Raw genomic sequence first — 20975 nt, forward strand, 5'->3', positions numbered from 1 at the left:
TAAAATACCGGAGGTGGATCAGTGCTTCAGATTGGGACCCAGCTCCAGTGACAATAACGCTAAGCCCAGAGTGATATTGGTTATCTGGCGCCAAGTCAGAATAAAAGAAATGATTATTCGTGAAACTCGCAGGATGAAAGGCAATCTGAAATACATGGAGGTACCAATACACTGCTTTGAAGATTATTGTCATGATGTAGTGGAACTGCGTGCCAAGTTCAAGACGGTGATGTCTCAACTATACCTGGGGAAATACAAACCCCTACTAATATACCCTGCAATATTTCGCATCGTCGACAAACAAGGAGCAAGGGTTCTCCTCAACTCGCCTGAAGATGCAACCAAATTCCTGTCTGAACAACACGCAGAATAGTGTATAAATGGCCTTTTAAATCTCAGTTATGCAAGGTCACCATATAGTACAACCTTTAATAACCGAGGATTTGGGACAGAGAGACCTACGTGCTCAGAGTTTTTGAATGCTTTCCCTGACGTGTTTATATTATTGCGGACATATTGGATTTAAGATTGGAACACTCCAGAACATACTGGAACATTCAGACAATGTAAAAATGACATATTGGAATAATCTAGAACATCGAAGCATTCTTTGATATATGGAGCATTCTGGAATATCAGCAATACGTGGTAATCCACTCTACCAGAAGCCCCTCGGGGGAATAATCAACAGCTATCTAGATGCAGAACCACAGAGCCATCATAGCCGGCCGGCTGAAAGATCACTCTACACAACGATCATCGCCCACCCCGGTCAGGGGAAATGCTGCATATACGTATTTAAAAACTGTTTTTTATTAATGGGAAATAATTTCACTACTTCTCCAATTTATACTTTAGATGTTTAAGCATAGCAATGCTCTTTTAAGATCTAAGTTAATGTTCTCTTCCTTTTACTTGTTTTTTTTTCTTTTTCATCCGCTCTCTCTGATTTATTGAGGCTCTCTCTTCAGTTCAATACCTTCATATTATTCATGGGTTACTATAAATTACACAAGTTCATATAAAATGTAAGTGATTAGGGCATGACAATTGAAGCTTATTTTTGGTCTTTATTTTTAGTTTATCTCATTAAAATGTTTATTTATTTATTTTTTACGGGTAAGTGGCCAAGCCACAGTCGACATTCTACTTATGGTAGAATTTAGAGTGTTAGATCCTATGGTATACATAGGAATGTTAAGGATAATTGGATCATTCTGGGATATCCGGTGGTGCAAGGGAGGGAGTCATACGCAAAGGTTGTGTTCATGGAACACAATCCTGTACGACTCTCGGTGGGAGGGAAGGGTAGGGGATTTTTATTTGTATATATGTATGTTTTTAAGCTCGGCTCTCAACGGGGACCTCACTAGTGGGATGTATATCTATTATTGCCTCGCACTCTAGTAGCATTACCAAAAATTACAATGCAACATGTATAGACTATGGCTAGTTTGAATATAATGATATGGAACACCGGGGGAATAAATAACCAACTCAAACGCAAAAGCGTGCTCACACTGATGAAAAAAGAACATGTGGACATTGCTCTGCTAAGCAAAACACACATTCTAGGGAAAGACAGGTAAATTAGCGGACAACATATACCATAATATCAGTCACTCCTCTATTGGTACGAGAACTCGGGGTGTAGCAATAGTCGTTAAACGTAAGTTGAATATTGTACTAAAGGGAGTATGGTCTGATGTAGAAGGTCGGATAACTATAGCTAAGATTGAACATAAGAACAGGAAAATAGCGTTGATAGCGGTATACGCCCCAAATTTGTACGAAGAAGATTTCTTCACTACACTAACCAATGCAATGTTAGACATTCCCGATTACTCATTTATAATAGGAGCGGATTTTAATGCCATCTGGAACCCAAGGATGGACAAATCTTACCTCGCCTTTTCCAGCGAACAAAAGAATTCATCGAAGGCATTAAAGGATTGGTCAAAGATTACAGGTGTAAAGGACTTATGGCGGTTACTTAATCCCACGACCCGTAAGTACTCTTGTCGATCGGCGAGACATAAGACACTATCCAGAATAGATTATGTCTTTGCATCACAGAGACTATTTGATAATTATGAAGTGGAAATGATACCCAACGCACTATCAGATCACTGTTATTTACTCCTTAAAGGTACATTTGGTATACTATCCTCCCGAGCCCCAAGATGGCGATTTAACTCGTTGCTGCTTAACAACAAGGAATTCATTACACAACTCAAAGAAGCTCTTATAGTATTCCAACGGGAGAATGCAAACTCGGTGCAAGACCCCAGAATAATATGGATGTCGGTAAAGGGAATGATCAAAGACTTCACGGATAGCTTTTCCTCCAAAATGCGCAAGAATCAAAGCACAAAACTGGATGAGCTGGAAACTCTTTACTCAACGTTATTTAATTCTCTGAAATACAACAACTCAACTCAACTAGAAAATCAAGTTAACGTACTAAAAATAGAGATCAATGCCATATACAGACAACAATCGGAAATACAAATACGCAGCACAAGACAACAGCAGTACTCCCATGGTTCCAAACCCAGCCACCTATTAGCCATGCGATTAAGAATTAATGCAACATTTGCAGATATAACTACCATTACAGCACAACAAGTACTTGTAACAGATCCTGTAAAAATAAACGATACATTCAAAGTATTCTACTCCGACTTATATAAATCAGAAATGACCTTTGATCAAAACAAAATGGACACATTTCTTAATCAAATTATTCTCCCTAAACTTTCAGAGGATGACGCTAAACAGTTAGAAATACCGATCACACTAGAGGAACTCAAGAAGGCCATAACCGCAATGAAAAGTGGTAAGGCTCCAGGAAGAGACGGTTTCCCATCAGAAATGTACCTTTCTTGTTGGGACATAATTGGCCCCTTATTACTAAATATGATCTTATACTCAGTCAAGGAGGGGAACTTCCATAAAATTGACAATATTGCACTCATAACAGTCCTCCTTAAAAAAGACAAAGACCCCAACGAGTGCGGTAGTTATAGACCTTTAAGCCTCCTCGGAACAGATATCAAACTGTACTCTAAGGTATTAGCCATCAGATTACAAAAGCATATGACGTCTTTAGTTCACCCGGACCAAACTGGCTTCATAGGAGGCCGCCTGATCACTGAGAACATAAGACGTATACTGCACGTACTAGATGCTAACAAGGAGGACACCATACCTAAGGCGATGCTGTCCTTGGATGCTATGAAGGCCTTTGACAGGCTGGAATGGTCGTATCTGTGGGCAGTGCTAGAAAGGATGGGGTTAGGAAAAGGATTCATCGATATGATTAAAGTATTATACAAAGACCCATCGGCCATGATTACAACAGGCACAATCATCATTTATTATTTTAACAACATTTTTATTGGTATTTTTCTTTTTTTTCTTTTGTTTACAGCATCAGTATACATAGCAATCACACACAACATCAAGTCAGAAAATGGCGCAAACTGCCCCCCCCCCGAACCTCCCCCTCACCCAAAAGGTCCAATAAGAATTAAAAATAAATACAAATAAACAACCCCCTCCCCTCTAGTAAGAATTGCAGCCGTAGGCATCAAAATCAAATCCCCCCCCCCCCCCCCCTCCCTCAAGACCAGACCCCCTCCACCCAGACTAGGACCACAACACACTCCATGTCTACACACACGTCCGTGCAGGTGCCCGTGTACATCTATACCAAACAGGTAAATATCTACCGTTCCCTCCGCAGGCCGCTCACCTTGATGCCCAGGATGAAGTGCAGCAGCAGGGTCAGGTGGTGGTAGGAGCACGCCCCCCCGCTCGTGCTCCTGGATCTTCTCCTTCTCCACCTCGGGAGAGAAGGACGTAAAAGGAAAGTCGCTGCTACTACAAACACAAGCAGCACGGTCCAATTCAATGAGATCTGCAGCTCTGCTGTAGCAAACTCACAGAAGAAGGCAACTTAAAACGAAGATAATAATCCACTTACAGACACATCGCAGCCGACAACATGAAATCGGCAAGGCGCTCTAAATTTACTGCAGAACTTAATATGGTCCACATACTGGGAAAAAAGGAAAGAGATAAAAACGAATGAGCTATAACCTTAATGCCGTCGTAGAGTATCTGATCCCAAGCTTGTGACTGATTAAAATTGACCATATTCACACGAGGCGGCTATTTTGCTCTCGTGTCACACGCTCAGGTTGGGTTCCTCTCCACCCCGTTTCCAACCCGAGTACGACACGAGAGCAAAAGGGCAGCCGCTGTGTGAATAATGGTCAATGTGTGTGTGTGTTGAACATCTCACAACTAGGCTATATTAAGTGTCAACGTTTAGTTTTCATGTTTGGCAGCCTGGGTCATGTCCACCAGCTGGTGGTGGTGGCGAGGGGCCTTGAGACGGCCCACATCTCAGAGAGAAAGGCTAAACAGTTAGGAAGGTATTGCTCTATATCTGCTATTATTGGTAGCCGCTCTATTGGGAGACGGCGTTGCTTTTTATACCCATAGAGTAGATATGGTTTTTACGGAAATGCTATTGCATCCGTTTTTGAAACATCATCTGTGTCAATATTGTATGTGTACGATGAATGCTGCACACAGTCACAAACGTAATTGAATGAGCCAATTGCACTGTTAGTGTTTATGTCCTTAATGTACTCTGTATTTATGTGGACATAAATAGAAGCATCTCAAATGTGTGTGTGTGTGTACTGTACCTTTTCTCTGGGAATCTTTTTCTTTGCGCAACCTTCACAAATCATAGGGTACTTTGGACAAATCTCATCGTGAGCCTGAAGAAACAAGATCAGTTCAGTACAGTTTGTTTGTCCTACATGTGAATTAAAGGGACAACCCACATGTCTAAGGAGCCTACAGTATATGGTTGGGGTCCTTTCTTTCAGTCCATCCAAAAAAAAAACAGAAAGTGTGAAAATGTTTTTTAAGCAATGCTAGTGGAAGTCAATGGAGTATATCAACTCCCATAGACTTACACTAGTATAACAAATGCTAATATATTCTGCTCCCAGTATCTCAAACAACTAAACCCTGGTGTGAGTTGGATTTTGTATGTACTGAAACAAAGGACTTCCTGAGTTTGCAACTAATCAGTTAGACTTCTTAAAAAAATGCAGACTAAAGGAAGGAAAAGATGCTTCACCTTGATGTTTTTGAAATGGAAGGGTTCCTTGCAGTATTTGCAATTGAGAGTCCTCTCTGGACATTCTCTTTCGTTGTGTCGCTCCTGCTCATTGGCCCTCATGAGCTCTTTACAGGAGGGGCAGAGGATGATCATGAAATCACAGTTCCCCTCGTGGCTGGCCTGGAGGAGACCAACAACACACGTCCATGTCATTCATCCATCTAGTACATCTATCTAGGGCTCCCAAACGTTTTCATGTCAAAGAACCACAAACAGATTTGCATTAGGTCATGGATCCCAATCTGACAGCATTTTCTGTTTATATCCCCGGAATTGAGAATATTGTTTTACCTGTACTATAGGTGGCGAGATACTGTAACGATGGAGAGTGCGCAACCCATAATCAAAAGTCATGCTTACACATGCTTGTACTACCTTGTGGTAAATAATAATCATTTAATTAAAATTAAACTTTAATTAAACTATAGTATGTCTGCACTTTAAGTGATCATTTCATCATTCGTGTTTTTTCTATTCTACTAAAACTGAATCAAACCATAAACAAGGTGGGCTGTTGGGATGTTAGATCCTAATGTGAACAACTGTGATTTTATATGTCTGCACATTTTACCCTTGCTATTATTTTAACTTTTATTTCTACGCCCCACTATCAGCTGGGTGCATACTATGACCTTTACCATGTTTTGTAACAGATTACAGAAATTCAAGAAGCCTATTGGAAGATTTTACGTCTTATTTCTTACTGATGTAAAGCACTTTGAACTGCAATCCCCTGTATGAAAGGTGCCACACAAATAAAGTTATTATAAAGTGCTCCTTATTATGTTGGGGACCACCTTGAGCACTCTCAAGGACACTCGTGGATCCCCAGACGCCCGACTTTTGGAACCACAGGCAAAGAGTCGCCTGTGGGCTCAAATGAAGAGCTCCTTTTCAAAGCCGTCTCAAGGTTAGTATATTCAGTCGCGACGTGCACCTCATATTCTTTGATATTGCCTGTCCACGTGCATCCTTCATTTGGACAGACGGCTGCCAAGGCGTCCACTTCTCTTCGAGCTGCATTGTCTGGAAAAGCCTAGAAGGGACGGAGAAGCTGAGTTTAGGTCCACCAGTGAGTCACGTGTCCACAGACTCGTCAGTGTCTTTAACTCAAGCTGAGTTTAGGTCCACCAGTGAGTCACGTATCCACAGACTCGTCAGTGTCTTTAACTCACAGACAGGCTAGTCGTGTTAGAGAACCTTTGATATCTTGATACTACTATGAGTCCATTATTAAAATGGGATACTTACACCACCTTGCTTGAGAATGGAAGTGGGCTCCTCAAATAGATCCTCTTTTATACAAGCATTGCATTTCTGTGGTCCAGAACTTGAAGGCAAAAAAAACAGAGAGGGGGGGGGGCACATAGCGTGAGGCTATACAATCAATACCATCTACTCTGTCATGGCAAACGAGTTGGCATGATCATACTTTTTTAGACTATTTTTCACAAACTGTATTTGTAGATCTGGTATGTCATAAATGTATAGATGTAGCAGTACTGTCAATCTGTATGTCTATGTCATGTATGTCATATATGTTATGATGAATTGAAAATGGGGGACCCTGATGTAAACCAGACGAAAGTCTTTCTCTGGTCTGCATCCCCTTAACAATTGTGTGTATTGAGCTGTACTGTATTGTACCCATTCTGCAATCTGTTAATAAAGTTTTCAATCAATCAATCAATCAAAGTGAAAGCTATCAGCAAGCATCCATCCCAGCTACCTATAGCAGCCATGATGTCACACACTCACCTCACAGTGTTGTTAAAACAGAAGGAACAGAAGCGGTGTCCACACTGGGCTTGCAGGGGCCTCCTCAGTATCTTCTGGCATGAATTGCATAAATGTTTGTCTTCGAGGTTGTTTGCCAGTATCTTCTTGGGGAACCCGGGTTTGTTGCCTTCTAGTGAAGACGGTGGAGAGGGGTCCTGTCCAGCCGTTACTCCCGGTGCACGGTGACAATAACGGGCTCCTGTGCGTGCAGCCGTTACTCCCGGTGCACGGTGACAATAACGGGCTCCTGTCCAGCCGTTACTCCCGGTGCACGGTGACAATAACGGGCTCCTGTCCAGCCGTTACTCCCGGTGCACGGTGACAATAACGGGCTCCTGTCCAGCCGTTACTCCCGGTGCACGGTGACAATAACGGGCTCCTGTCCAGCCATTACTCCCGGTGCACGGTGACAATAACGGGGTCCTGTCCAGCCATTACTCCCGGTGCACGGTGACAATAACGGGGTCCTGTCCAGCCGTTACTCCCGGTGCACGGTGACAATAACAGGGTCCTGTCCAGCCGTTACTCCCGGTGCACGGTGACAATAACGGGCTCCTGTCCAGCCGCTACTCCCGGTGCACGGTGACAACAATAACGGGGTCCTCACGTCACAGTGGGGTGTGTATGTGTTCAAGACAGCAAACAGCTGATTTGGTTGAGCAACATGATTACATATGGATTCGTTTCTTTTCACATCATACCAAATGTCTGACATGATCATCCGGAATCATGTTGAATACGTTTTTAAAAATGTATTCGCGTCTATATCGTATTTTCGAAAAAGGGTTGTGTGTGTGCTAAGCATTTATATGGCCACTAGGAGGCGCCAGTGATGAGCGAAAATATATATTTTTATAATGTAATGACAACAATGTATGCACAATTGTTTAACGTTCTTGTTTTATTAGCAAAATGTCATATCCATAAAGCTACATTCAGCTATTCAACTCCATCTTTAAAGTTATTTCTAATATATTTGTATTAATTTGTTATATTAACTGGCAGGGACGTGCACAGGACTTTAGAGGGGCAGGTGCTCAAAGGCTGAAAAGGGCACTGGGCCTGTGCTATTTTTGGGGGGCCTTTTTGGGTGGGAGGGGCCTTTTTATGCTTTTGGGGGGGGTTTGGTGATCAAATATTGAATATTGAACTATAATAATCAGTGCAGGAGCTCACTTATCCTTGAAAGACACTTTTACCACTGACTTAAAAGGCCCATACATCTCCATAAATGTTCAGGGCGGAGGGAATAAGTGCTTACCCTACAGACCCCAAGTCTGTTAGGACAGCAGACTCGGTTGGCACTGCTCAAAACTTACCTTTTTAAAATTGTTTTTAAATTAATTATTATCTTTATTTCATTGTCTTATTTTTCTTTATTTCTATACATTTTACTTAAATATTTTATTATAATGTGTATCATTGTTTTATGTAGTTTCTTTTTCCATTTTATTTGTTCTTTTTTTAATGTCAACATATTATTTAAATTATTCAAATGGTACTCAAACATGTTCCGTTGTGATGTCACCAGTGTTGGGCAAGTTACTTTTAAAAAGTAACTAGTTACAGTTACTAGTTACTTCTTCCAAAAAGTAACTAAATTACTTACTCAGTTACAAATTATAAAAGTAACTAGTTACTTCAGAAAGTAACTATTGTGTTACTTTCAAGTACATTTGTTACATAAACAACATACACAAATCTAAACTATTTTAATGTTGCTGTGGGACAAAGTGAGACTAGCCTCCAATCAAATGTCATGTATGTAGATATTATAATTACTATGTTTATATAGTGGATCATACAAATACAAACACAATAGATGTTTTGGAACTTTTGATATGTATTGCCCCTCAACAGGCCACAACTGGGCAACATTAAATTATGCTTGTTAAGCACTATACCAAAAATAAATAACAAATATATACTGATTGATTGAACATTTTAATGAACAGATTGCAGAATGGGTACAGTACAGTACAGCTCAATACACACAATTGTTAAGGGGATGCAGACCAGAGAAAGACTTTCGTCTTGTTTACATCAGGGTCCCCCATTTTCAATTCATGACATTTATGACATACACAACATACAGATATAAGAATCTAATCTAATCATCTAAACTAATCTAATCGTGACATTTAAGACATGCATGACATACATATATATATCTGAGCACCTGAAGACTGTGCTATTAAACCAGGAAGTGCAGCACTGTTGATAAGGCTGTAGCCTCCACTACTGTAGTGCCCTGCGCTGCAACACAACTAACACAAGAGTGAACAAAAAATGCTCATGGACTGTCTGTCGTTGACTGCTCGCTTGTGTTGTTCGTTGGATTAGTTTGGGATTATTTGGGCTCGCCAAACAAACTATCAAAACGTACACGGAACCGCGGTCTGTCGTTGACTGAGTTGCTTGTGTTGTCGCTGTGTGTCAGACTCTGGATTATTTTGAACACCCGCCCACCTCTACCTCTGATTGGCTTACCATGACATTTTACTCAACCTCAGCCAATCGCGCACTGCCCACTAACCAAGGAAAAAAGTATTGCTTCTCAGCGCAGAGATCTGTCTGATCTGAAAAAACCAGCTTCAATCATAGTAACGCACCGCATTTTTTGGCAGTAACGGTAACAGCGTTATTAAGATTGGAAGAGTAATCCGTTTACTCGTTACTGAAAAATATTCCCATCACTGGATGTCACAGTATGATGTCATAATAGAACATTCTAGAACATTTGTGATGTCATAATAGAACATTCTAGAACATTTGTGATGTCACAGTATGATGTCATAATCAAACATTCTAGAACATTTGTGATGGCACCGTATGATGTCATAATAGAACATTCTAGAACATTTGTGATGTCACAGTATGATGTCATCAAACATTCTAGAACATTTGTGTAGTGTATATATTCAACAATTCTCAGATCTCAGAAGACAAGTGAAGATCTCACTTGTTGTTCCTGGCTATTTGTCTGTAAGCTTGAATATATTCTGTAGATACAATTTAAAATCCCCACATGGAAAAGGAAACAATGTCCTGTACAATCCTTAATGAGCTGCGTCTGGAGGGAAGGCTCTGTGATGTGGTTATTAAAGTCAACAGCACTGAGTTGAATGCCCACAAGGCCCTCCTGTGTGACTGCAGCGACTATTTCAGGTAAGCTTGGTTCAGGTTAGCTTGTTCAGCTTAGCTTGTTTCAGGTTAGCATTGTTCAGGTTAGCTTGGTTCAGCTTAGCTTGGTTTAGGTTAGCTTGGTTCAGGTTAGCTTGGTTCAGGTTAGCTTGGTTAAGCTTAGCTTGGTTCAGTTTAGCTTGGTTCAGGTTAGCTTGAATGAATGAATGAATGAAAACTTTATTAACAGATTGCAGAATGGGTACAGTGCAGTACAGCTCAATACATACAATTGTTAAGGGGATGCAGACCAGAGAAAGACTTTCGTCTTGTTTACACCAGGGTCCCCCATTTCCAATTCATCGTAACATATATGACATACATGACATACAGATAGACAGTACTGCTACATCTATACATTTATGACATACCAGATTTGCAATTACAGTACTGTATTTGTGATACAAAAAGAGTCCAGAAAGAAAAGAGTATATACATTAGGCGTAGAAACTGTACATTGGGGACTTCCGGTTACGCTACAACATGTAGCACACGCATTTTGCAATTGCTCCGCTCCCACTAACGCTAATTTCGTTTAAAAACATTATTTGGACAGTAAAGAAAGAGAATAGACCACATCGTATGTATTGTTAAGACCCTCTACTAACCATATCAAAAGACAATATGGTTAAAGGTGGAAAGAAGGCAGAGAAAATAACTACGGCAACTTCAACGGCGCAGGACGTAAAAAAACGAGATAGACGCGTCCGAACCGTCGCTGGTTCTGAGCCGACGGCGACAAGCTCCGAGGAGGAGAAGGAAGAGGACAACGTACCGGGATCATCGATTACGGTCCCCGAAAGAGAGTCAATAGAGACCAACATAAAAGAAGGTACAGATTCAAGCTCCGTGAGAGGGAGAGCAGCCAGATTTATGGATTCCAACGTCACTGCATCTATCTACCATTTGCCGTCAACTGAAGTAAGCAGAAATCCACCCGATTTCAACACATTGTCTAACCTGATGGTAGAACAGTCTAACATGATGAAAGAACAGTTAGAACAGTCTAACCAGATGAAAGAACAGATGGTAGAACAGTCTAACCTGATGAAAGAACAGATGGTAGAACAGTCTAACCTGATGAAAGAACAGATGGTAGAACAGTCTAACCTGCAGATTACACACATCAAGGCGCTCGAGGCAAACGTCGAGGCTAAATTCGATCGCATCGAGGCTAAATTCGATCACATCGATGAGAAATTAGAAGAAGTCAAGAAAGCGTTCGATGCACAGTCAGAGCGAATCACGACAGTGGAGATTTCGGTGACAGAAAACACAAAAGCAGTCAAGGCGAACGAAGGTATCATGACAGTGATGGGAGAAGAGATGGAAAAAGTTAAAGATGAATACCGGAGGGAAATAAAATTGCTTAAAAACGAAGTGATGGAGAGGCAACTAGAAACCCATCGTTACCACAGGCGGAATAACATCCGCATTGTGGGGCTTGATGAATCAGTGAACTGCGATGACATCAACTTTCCAAACGAGTTATCAACGATTTTGAATAACTCCGATCCAAACAAAGTGCCAGAAGTGGAACAAGTTTACAGAATTGGTTCCCAGGGGCAAAATATCAACGGGCCGAGAGTCATCATTGTCACTCTGCGGAAAACTACAACAAGGGATGAAATCATCAAATATGCTCGCAACCAACGTGGGAAGCTGAAGTATGGTGATAAACCAATATTTATCTACGAAGATTTGAGCAGAGAGGCCATCATCCGACGTCAACCATACAAAGTTGTGATGCAAAAGCTGTACACAGCCGGCCACAAGCCAAGGCTAGCATATCCGGCGCTGTTATCATTCTTGGACAATAACGGCCGCAGGTCAGGTCCATTTACACCCTTTGATGCTGAGGATTTCCTGATTCAAAATGCAGCAAATAACCCAAAGCATGACGGAAATGCCGGAATCAGTTAAGCCTCTCTCTAAATATATACCAGTGTAGGAATGACTTTATTGTGTTCATCAATGAGGTCATTCCACCAGTGTTGGAATAACATTGCTGTGTTCATCAAAGTAGCAAACGATATGCAAGTCGTCTATAACAATGTTTACTGTGTATAATACGATTCATAATACATTATAATTTCAGTCTCTGGTCTCTGAGGGGACAAATAAATATCAATGCAAAAAGATCTATCTGGAATATTCTGGGTTTATCGCTCAAATGCCCTGGGTCTCTTAGATCATTCTGGAATGTAAAATAGTCTAGGCACTAGTATATTCTACAACCTTCTAGAATATAAGGCACCATGACAACGAAATAAAATAGTCTAGGCACTAGTATATTCTACAACCTTCTAGAATATAAGGCACCATGACAACGAAGCATACAACTCTAACAATAACATTCGGTGTGCATACACATAGCATATATAAATTAAATGAAGTGCAATCAGCCCTTAATAATACTTTAAAATTATCCACACATAAACGTATGGGCACAGCAAGGTTATTCTAACAATTTAAGTAATCACTCCATTAAAGGCACATTGAAGCGCTAAAAGGCGCTGCTTTTCTATCTTATCTAATCAGTTAAATCGGTTCTAGTGGCTTCTCCACGTTGATAATTATTTATCTCTTATTCCTTATCTATATCTTTCCATTGATTTTTATTTTATTAAATTTTTTCTTCTCATCACCCTATATTTTTTAAATATAATTTAACTTACATTGTTCTTTTCCAATGTTCTTCACATTAAGGTGTCAATATTACTATATATTTTTTAAATATATTGTAACTTACATTATTCTTTTCCAATGTTCTTCACATTAAGTGTCAATACTGATCTACAATCTTTTCCTTTTTTTTTTCCCTCACACGTTGGTGGAGGGTTCAAAGGAATATGTCGATAAAGGTTTATTCTCTTTTTATTTTATTTTTTATTTTTATCTTTAGGTTATTTATCACAATACTTCATTACAGTAAGGGAAGGTGCAAGACCAAAAGCGACATTCTATTGCAATAGAATGGAAATGTTAGATCCTATGGCAATGAGCATAGGAAAATTAGGATTACAATGCTCAGGTTGGGCAATCCGGTGGACCATGGGAGAAAGTCAATCGCGGAGGATGTGTTCTTGGAACACAGGCATGTTCGACTTTCTGGGAGAGGGGAAAATAGGGGATTTTTATTTGTATATATATATGTTTTTAAGCTCAGCTCTCAACGGGACCTCATTAATTGGATGTGCATCTATTGTAGCTTCATACTCCAGAAACATTACCAAAAACTACACGAAAACATGCATAGACTATGGCTAGTTTGAATATAATGGTATGGAACACCGGTGGGATAAACAAACAACACAAGCGCAAAAGCGTGCTTACACTGATGAAAAAAGAACATGTGGACGTGGCACTATTAAGCGAAACGCACATTTTAGAGGGAGACATAAATACGTTAGCGGATAACATATACCATAATATTGGTCACTCTTCTTTTGCTACGAGAACTAGAGGGGTAGCCATAGTCGTCAGACGCAAATTAAATATCGAATTGAAAGGGGTATGGTCGGATGCTGAGGGGCGCATAACTATAGCTAGGATTATACACAATAACAGGAAAATTGCATTGGCAGCGGTATATGCCCCGAATTTGTACGAAGTGGGTTTCTTCACTTCACTAACAGGAGAAATGTTAAACCATCCCGAGTACTCATACATAATAGGTGCGGATTTTAATGCCATTTGGAACCCAAGGATGGACAAAACTTACCTTTCCTTCTCCAGCGAACAAAAGAATTCATCTAAAGCATTAAAAGATTGGTCGAAATCAACAGGAGTAACTGATTTATGGCGTTCACTTAACCCCATGACCCGCAAGTACTCCTGTCGTTCGGCGAGACACAACACACTATCCAGAATTGATTACGTCTTTGCATCCCCGAGAATATTTGATAAATACGAAGTGGAAATGACACCCAATGCGCTATCAGATCGCTGCTACTTAATCCTGAAAGCAACATTTGGTACATTATCTACCCGGGCCCCAAGATGGCGTTTTAATTCAATGCTGCTTAACAACAAGGAATTCATTACACAAATTAAAGAAGCTCTCACAGTATTCCTACAAGTTAATGCTAACTCGGTGCAAGATCCCAGAATATTATGGATGTCGGTAAAGAGTATGATCAAGGATTTCTCGGATAGATTTACCTCCATATTGCGCAAAAATCAAAACACAAAACTGTCTGAAATGGAAACGCTTTACTCAACGCTTTTTAATTCTTTAAAATACAACAACTCTACTAGACTAGATAACCAAGTTAACATTCTAAAGACCGAGATCAAAGCAATGTACAGACAAAAATCGGAATTGCAAATACGCAGCACTAGACAACAGCAGTACTTCCAAGGTTCTAAACCTAGTCACCTATTAGCCATGCGACTAAGAATTAATGCAAAATTTGCAGATATAACTGCCATTAGGAAACAACAAGCTCTAGTAACAGAACCCAAAATAATAAACGATACATTCAAAGAATTCTACTCCGATTTATATAACTCAGAAACGACCTTTGATCAAGACAAATTAGACACATATCTTAATCAAATTACTCTCCCTAAACTTACAGATGAAGACGCTAAACAGTTAGAAGTACCGATCACATTAGAAGAACTCAAGAAGGCCATATCCGGAATGAAAAACGGCAAAGCTCCGGGAATTGACGGTATCCCATCAGAAATGTACATTTCTTGCTGGGACATATTTGGACCCTTATTACTAAATATGATCTTATACTCAGTCAAAGAGGGAAGCTTCATCGAACACCAAAATACCGCACTCATTTCAGTTCTTCACAAAAAAGACAAAGACCCCACTGAATGCGGTAGTTACCGTCCTTTAAGCCTCCTCGGAACCGATGTCAAACTGTACTCTAAGATATTAGCCATCAGATTGCAAAAGCATATGACGTCTTTAGTTCATACGGACCAAACAGGCTTCATAAAAGGTTGCCTGATCAATGATAACATAAGGCGAATACTGCACGTACTAGATACAGACAAAGAGGACATCACACCTAAGGCGATACTATCCCTGGATGCTATGAAAGCATTTGACAGGTTGGAATGGTCGTTTCTATGGGCAGTATTGGAAAGGATGGGGTTAGGAAAAGGTTTCATTGATATGATTAAAGTACTATACAAGGACCCATCGGCCATGATTACAACAGGCACAATCATCTCCAAAATCTTTCCGGTATCACGCTCTGCCAGACAGGGTTGCCCTCTTAGTCCCGGACTATTCAATTTATCATTAGAGCCTTTAGCACAATATATAAGACAATCCCAATCCATAGAACCAATCGTAATCAAGGGCACACAACAAAAAATTAGTTTATATGCGGACGACGTAATATTGTTCATGCAAAACCCCAACACCACATTGCCTCATCTGCTCAAGTTGATTGAGAACTTTGGTGATTTATCGGGATTTAAGATAAATTGGCCGAAGTCGGCTTTCCTTCCACTTAACACCCCTGCAAAAAAAGATATAACCCTCCCAGGTGCGATACCGATGGTAAAACATTTCAGATGCTTGGGAGTGGAAATATTCCCCACCATAAGACAAACGGTGAAGCACAATTACACAAAAATACAGAACAAAATCAAGGACGACCTGGACAGGTGGGCAAAACTTAAAAACTCAGTACAGGCAAGGGTATCAATAGTTAAGATGGATGTATTACCAAGAATCAATTTCTTCAGCTCAATGCTTCCGTTACCTCCTCCAGAGGGCTACTGGAAAAGATTACAAACCTCCACATACAAATTTATTTGGAATAACAAACCACCTCGCATAAAAAGATCCACCGCACAGAGAAGTAAAGCAGACGGTGGCATGGCAGTCCCAGATTTTTTACAATATTTTAATGCCTTCACATTAAGACCATTGAAGAAGATATGGTTTGACCCCGAGGCTTTGGTATCTTGGAGAAAATTAGAAGAAAACATAGTAGCCCCACAGAGATTGAAAGACATAGCATACACTAAACTTTCAATCAAGCATTGTGAGCGAGAATTTGGCCCAATAATAACCCATGCAATCAGGACATGGCGGGAAACTCAAAGGAAATTTCCTAACAATCAAGTATGGCATAATCACACTCCCATATTCAATAACAATGCTCTCTTAATGGGAAAACGACCTATAAGATTCCCTGTATGGGAAGAAAGAGGCATACACTCATTAGGGGATATTTTTAATAACAAGGGCCTCTGTAGTTATGTCGAAATATGCATAAAGTTTAACCTCACCGAGTCCACATGGCTTTTTTACATACAGTTAAAACTTTGTATGAGATCTCACGGTGTTCCATTACACATACCAATTGAACACCACAGATACCACAAATTTTTCTATGACAGAAATACATTGGGAGGTTTTGTATCAGGTTTTTATTCACAATTACTAACGTCCTCGTACGAAACCCTTCAACTAGACAATGTCTGGAGGAGGGATATACCAGACCTGGAAAATGACTTTGATTGGCAAGGAGCCTGGGCAAATGTCCGACTTACATCAAGGAACCCGGATCATCAACAAATCAATCTGAACTATATTCACAGGACATACTTGACTCCTATAAGGCTGTGCAAAATGGGGCTTATACAAAACTCCAAATGCTCCCAATGTACAAATGGGGACGAAGGAACATTTATGCACATGTATTGGGACTGCCCACCAGTTAAGGCATTCTGGGAAGATGTGTCCCAACAATTATCAATACTCGTATTTTGGAATATACCTGTACACCCCGCGGTATTGCTATTGAATGATGTTTTTGAGTTTGCAGTGAACCCACAACTAAAAAGATTGGTTTTATCGGGTATCACAGTAGCTAAAAAACTGATTGCATCACGTTGGTTTCAACCGGAAAAAATGTGCCGGAAAGTGTGGTTTCTTACATATCTTGATGTGATATATCAAGAAATATCAACAGCAAGAATTCTAGGGCTCAATGAATCCAAAATGTTAATGTGGTTAGAAGTGGTGGAGAGAATAAAAGCTAGCCTATAATGGTGATGTCTGGTTAGGAGTGAGGGATAATGGAGGTACTATCCAAGAGGGGGTCCGGGAGGGGGGGATTTGAGCTGGAGCATATGTGTGTAGGGTTTTAGAAAATAGGTATTCGGGGTATATTATATACTAACATTTATATAATTGTAACTTCGCTGGATATACACGGTATACGGTTAAAATGTTATTATTGACTATTTTTGTTTTATCCTGTTTCTGTACTTGCATATATTTTAACCACCTTTACTGAAAGTTTCATTATACATTGTGTGTTGAGTACTGACTTTTAATAAGTTTTGTTTTGCAATAATAAAAAAAATAAAAAAAAAAAAAAAAAAAAAAAAAACTGTACATTGGATTGGGTAGGTGGGGGTGGGACTGTACATTGGAGGTGGTTGGGGGGGGGGGGTGGGTAGGAGTGGGGGGGGGGGGGGGGTTGGGTAGGAGGGGTGGGTGGGGACTGTACATTGGAGGTGGTTGGGTGGGTGGGGGGGGGGGTGGGTAGGAGGGGTGGGTGGGGGACACTGTACAACTGTACAAACAACACTGTACATTGGATTATTGACAAGACCATACTTGGTAATTTACTGTACATTGGCGGGGGTTGTGTTCGGACATTTACAGGGGCCAGTTTCGAGTTGCAGTCTCCCTTAGGTGTTTTTTGAGAGTGTTTTTGAAAATGGGTAGTGATTCACATTCCTTTACAGCTTTGGGTAGGGCGTTCCACATTGATGTGGCATAATTGCGAAACGTGTTTAGTCCCTTGTTTGAGCCGAATCTGGGTTTAACATGATTTGTGGAGCTCCCTCTGGTGTTGTGATCGTGGTATTCACTGACCTTTGGGAAGTATTTAGTCATGTACATGGGTACCTTGGTCGTGTAGTGTATCTTGTAGACCAGGCCCATTGCAAGTTGCTGTACTCTGTCGTCTACTCTAAGCCATCCTAGGTTGTCAAAGTGGGCAGGGGTGAGGTGGGTTCTAGGAGTAAGGTCAAGCAGTAGTCTGACCAGTTTGTTTTGAGATGTTTGTAATTTTGTTTTTAGCGCCTTTGAGGTGCTTTGGTACCATGAGGTGCAAGCATAGTCGTAGTACCCTTGAATGAGTGCTCCTGCTAGAGTCTTCAGGGTATTCTTGTTTATCAGTGAGGAGATCCGGTACAAGAAACGAGTTCGTTGGTTGACTTTTTTTATTACATTGGATGCCATTTTGTCACAGGAAAGATTTGCCTCTAGGATGGAACCCAGGTAGGTAATATCTTCTTTCCTTGTGACAATATTGTCACCCACTGTAACTGAGAAGCCGTCGGTCTTGCTGAGTTTGTTATTTGAACCGAAGAGAATGGACTCTGTTTTGCCCATGTGTAATGATAGTTTGTTATCAGCGAGCCATATGCAGATTTTGCTTAGTTCTGAGCTGAGGGTTTTTTCAACCTGTAATTTGTTCTTGTCAGAGACCAGCAGGGCTGAGTCGTCCGCAAACAGGAACAAGTTGCAGTCACAAGCTGACGACATGTCATTTGCATAAATTAGGAACAGTAGCGGACCTAGTATGCTTCCTTGTGGAACACCACAGTTTACTGTGAGGGGGGGGGATAGGGTACCGTTTACCTCCACCATCTGCTCTCTCCCCTCCAGGTAGGATTGCATCCAGCTCACTGATAGACTATCAAAACCAATTGCTTTTAGCTTGTCAATCAGAATGGTGTGATTGACAGTGTCGACAGTGACTTGCTTCAGCTTAGCTTGGTTTAAGTTAGCTTGGTTCAGGTTAGCTTGGTTAGTAAACAGATAACATACTGTACTTTTTACTGTACACAGATAATATACAGTACTTCTACTGTAAACATATACTATACTGTACTTCTACTGTAAACAGATAATAGACTGTATATATACTGTAAAAAGATAATATACTGTACTTCTACTGTAAAAAATATACTATATTGTACGTATACTGTAAACATATACTATACTGCACTTCTACTGTAAACAGATAATATACTGTACTTCTAATGTAAACATATACAATACTGTACTTCTACTGTAAACATATAATATACTGTATGTATAATGTAAACATATACTATACTGCACTTCTACTGTAAAATATACTATACTGCACTTCTACTGTAAACAGATAATATACTGTACTTATACTGTAAAAATATACTATACTGCACTTCTACTGTAAACATATAATATACTGTACTTCTACTGTAAACATATACAATACTGTACTTATACTGTAAACATATATTATACTGTACTTTGACTGTAAACATATAATATACTGTACTTATACTGTAAACATATACTATACTTCTACTGTGCTAAGACCCTATACTTCTACAGTGAAAATATATTACTACACAGGACAGAATGTTGCTTACTGTTTACTCATCAGATATCTCTATACTCTGCGTCCCACAGAGCCCTCTTCACTCGCTGGAGCGACTCAGAGAAAGCAGTCCACACTATCCCTGGGGTGTCCCCGGGTATGATGCAGCTCATCATAGAGTACTCCTACACACGTTTTGTGCTGGTGACAACAGAGAACGTGGCAGAGCTTCTGGTGGCTGCAGACCAGTTTCGCGTCACTGGCATAGTAGGAGCATGCTCTGACTTCCTAGAGGGCCAGCTGTCTCTGGAAAACTGTGTCGGCATCTGGAGGTTCACGGACATCTACTGCTGCCCTGACCTGAGGTGCAAGGCCCATCTCTGCATCGTGTGCCACTTTGAGGAGATGTTGCACGTCTCACAGGAGTTTGTGGAGCTGTCCCCGCAGCAACTGGTGGACATCATCGAGAGGGATGAACTGAACGTGAAGAGCGAGGAGACGGTGTTCGAGGCCGTCCTCCGTTGGATCGACCACTCCCGTGAGGAGCGTAAAACACACATCCCTTTGCTGCTGCCCAAGGTAACTAATTGTATTATGGATACGCAAACATGGTTGCTATTGCCTGAGCCACATTTATTTTATTTATTTTTTTATTATTTTACTTTTCCTTGTTTGTCTGTCTCTTGCCAAGGTCATTATGATTCATGTTACTGTTATTATTGTTGTCGTCGCTGTTGTCATTGTTATTATTATTATTATTATTATTATTATTATTATTATTATTATTATTATTATTATTATTATTATTATTATTATTATTATTATTATTATTATTATTATTGTTGTACTGTTATGTTCTGTTTTATGTATGAAAATTAAATAAAAACATTTATAAAAAATTTAAAAAAAAACTAATTGTATTACTGTGCATTACATTAAAACAACACTAGGTTCCCTAGTACAGTGGTTGTCAAACATTTGGGTCCAAACTGTTCCCTAGCAACAGAAACCGTCTACAACCGATGTCTAAGTTGTACCCGCTGTCTGCTTGTCTCTTCCCAGGTTCGCATGGGCTTGATGAGGCCTGACTACTTCCTGAACAACGTCCAGAACAACCCTGTGGTGAGGGACAGCCACGACTGCAGGCCCCTCATCCTCAGCGTCCTGAACCCCCCTGGCTCCGACAGGCTCCCAAACCCCCTGACCCGCCCACGCCTGCCCCAGGAGGTCCTATTGGCCATCGGAGGCTGGGGTGGCGGCAGCATGACCATGGAGGCTTACGATATCCGAGCCGGTGGATGGATGGACGCGAGCGTTGAGGGAGAGAGTCCCCGGGGGGGCCACGGCACCGCTTATCTCCACGGTCTGGTCTACTGCGTCGGTGGCCAGGACGGCAGAAATATTCTCAGCAGTGTATGCAGGTTCAACCCCGTCACTCG

The 20975-nt window shown here is 40.7% G+C and overlaps 1 protein-coding gene across 1 annotated transcript in view; it reads right to left on the reverse strand.

The window, feature by feature from the left end:
* Window positions 1–7716, reverse strand: part of LOC311248899 (TNF receptor-associated factor 2-like) — a gene marked incomplete at both ends in the record, with an annotated part of 73327 nt that extends 65611 nt beyond the window's left edge. Inside the window, 9 exon segments of the mRNA XM_084338128.1 lie at window positions 3758–3811; window positions 3813–3848; window positions 3989–4063; window positions 4722–4796; window positions 5165–5326; window positions 6144–6242; window positions 6458–6536; window positions 6965–7140; window positions 7699–7716. Coding sequence (XP_084194254.1) covers window positions 3758–3811; window positions 3813–3848; window positions 3989–4063; window positions 4722–4796; window positions 5165–5326; window positions 6144–6242; window positions 6458–6536; window positions 6965–7140; window positions 7699–7716 — 774 coding nt within the window.
* Window positions 7717–20975: the final 13259 nt, after the last annotated feature.

This window comes from Notolepis coatsorum (assembly GCF_963971535.1).
Source record: "Notolepis coatsorum genome assembly, chromosome: 1".
Taxonomy (NCBI): domain Eukaryota; kingdom Metazoa; phylum Chordata; class Actinopteri; order Aulopiformes; family Paralepididae; genus Notolepis; species Notolepis coatsorum.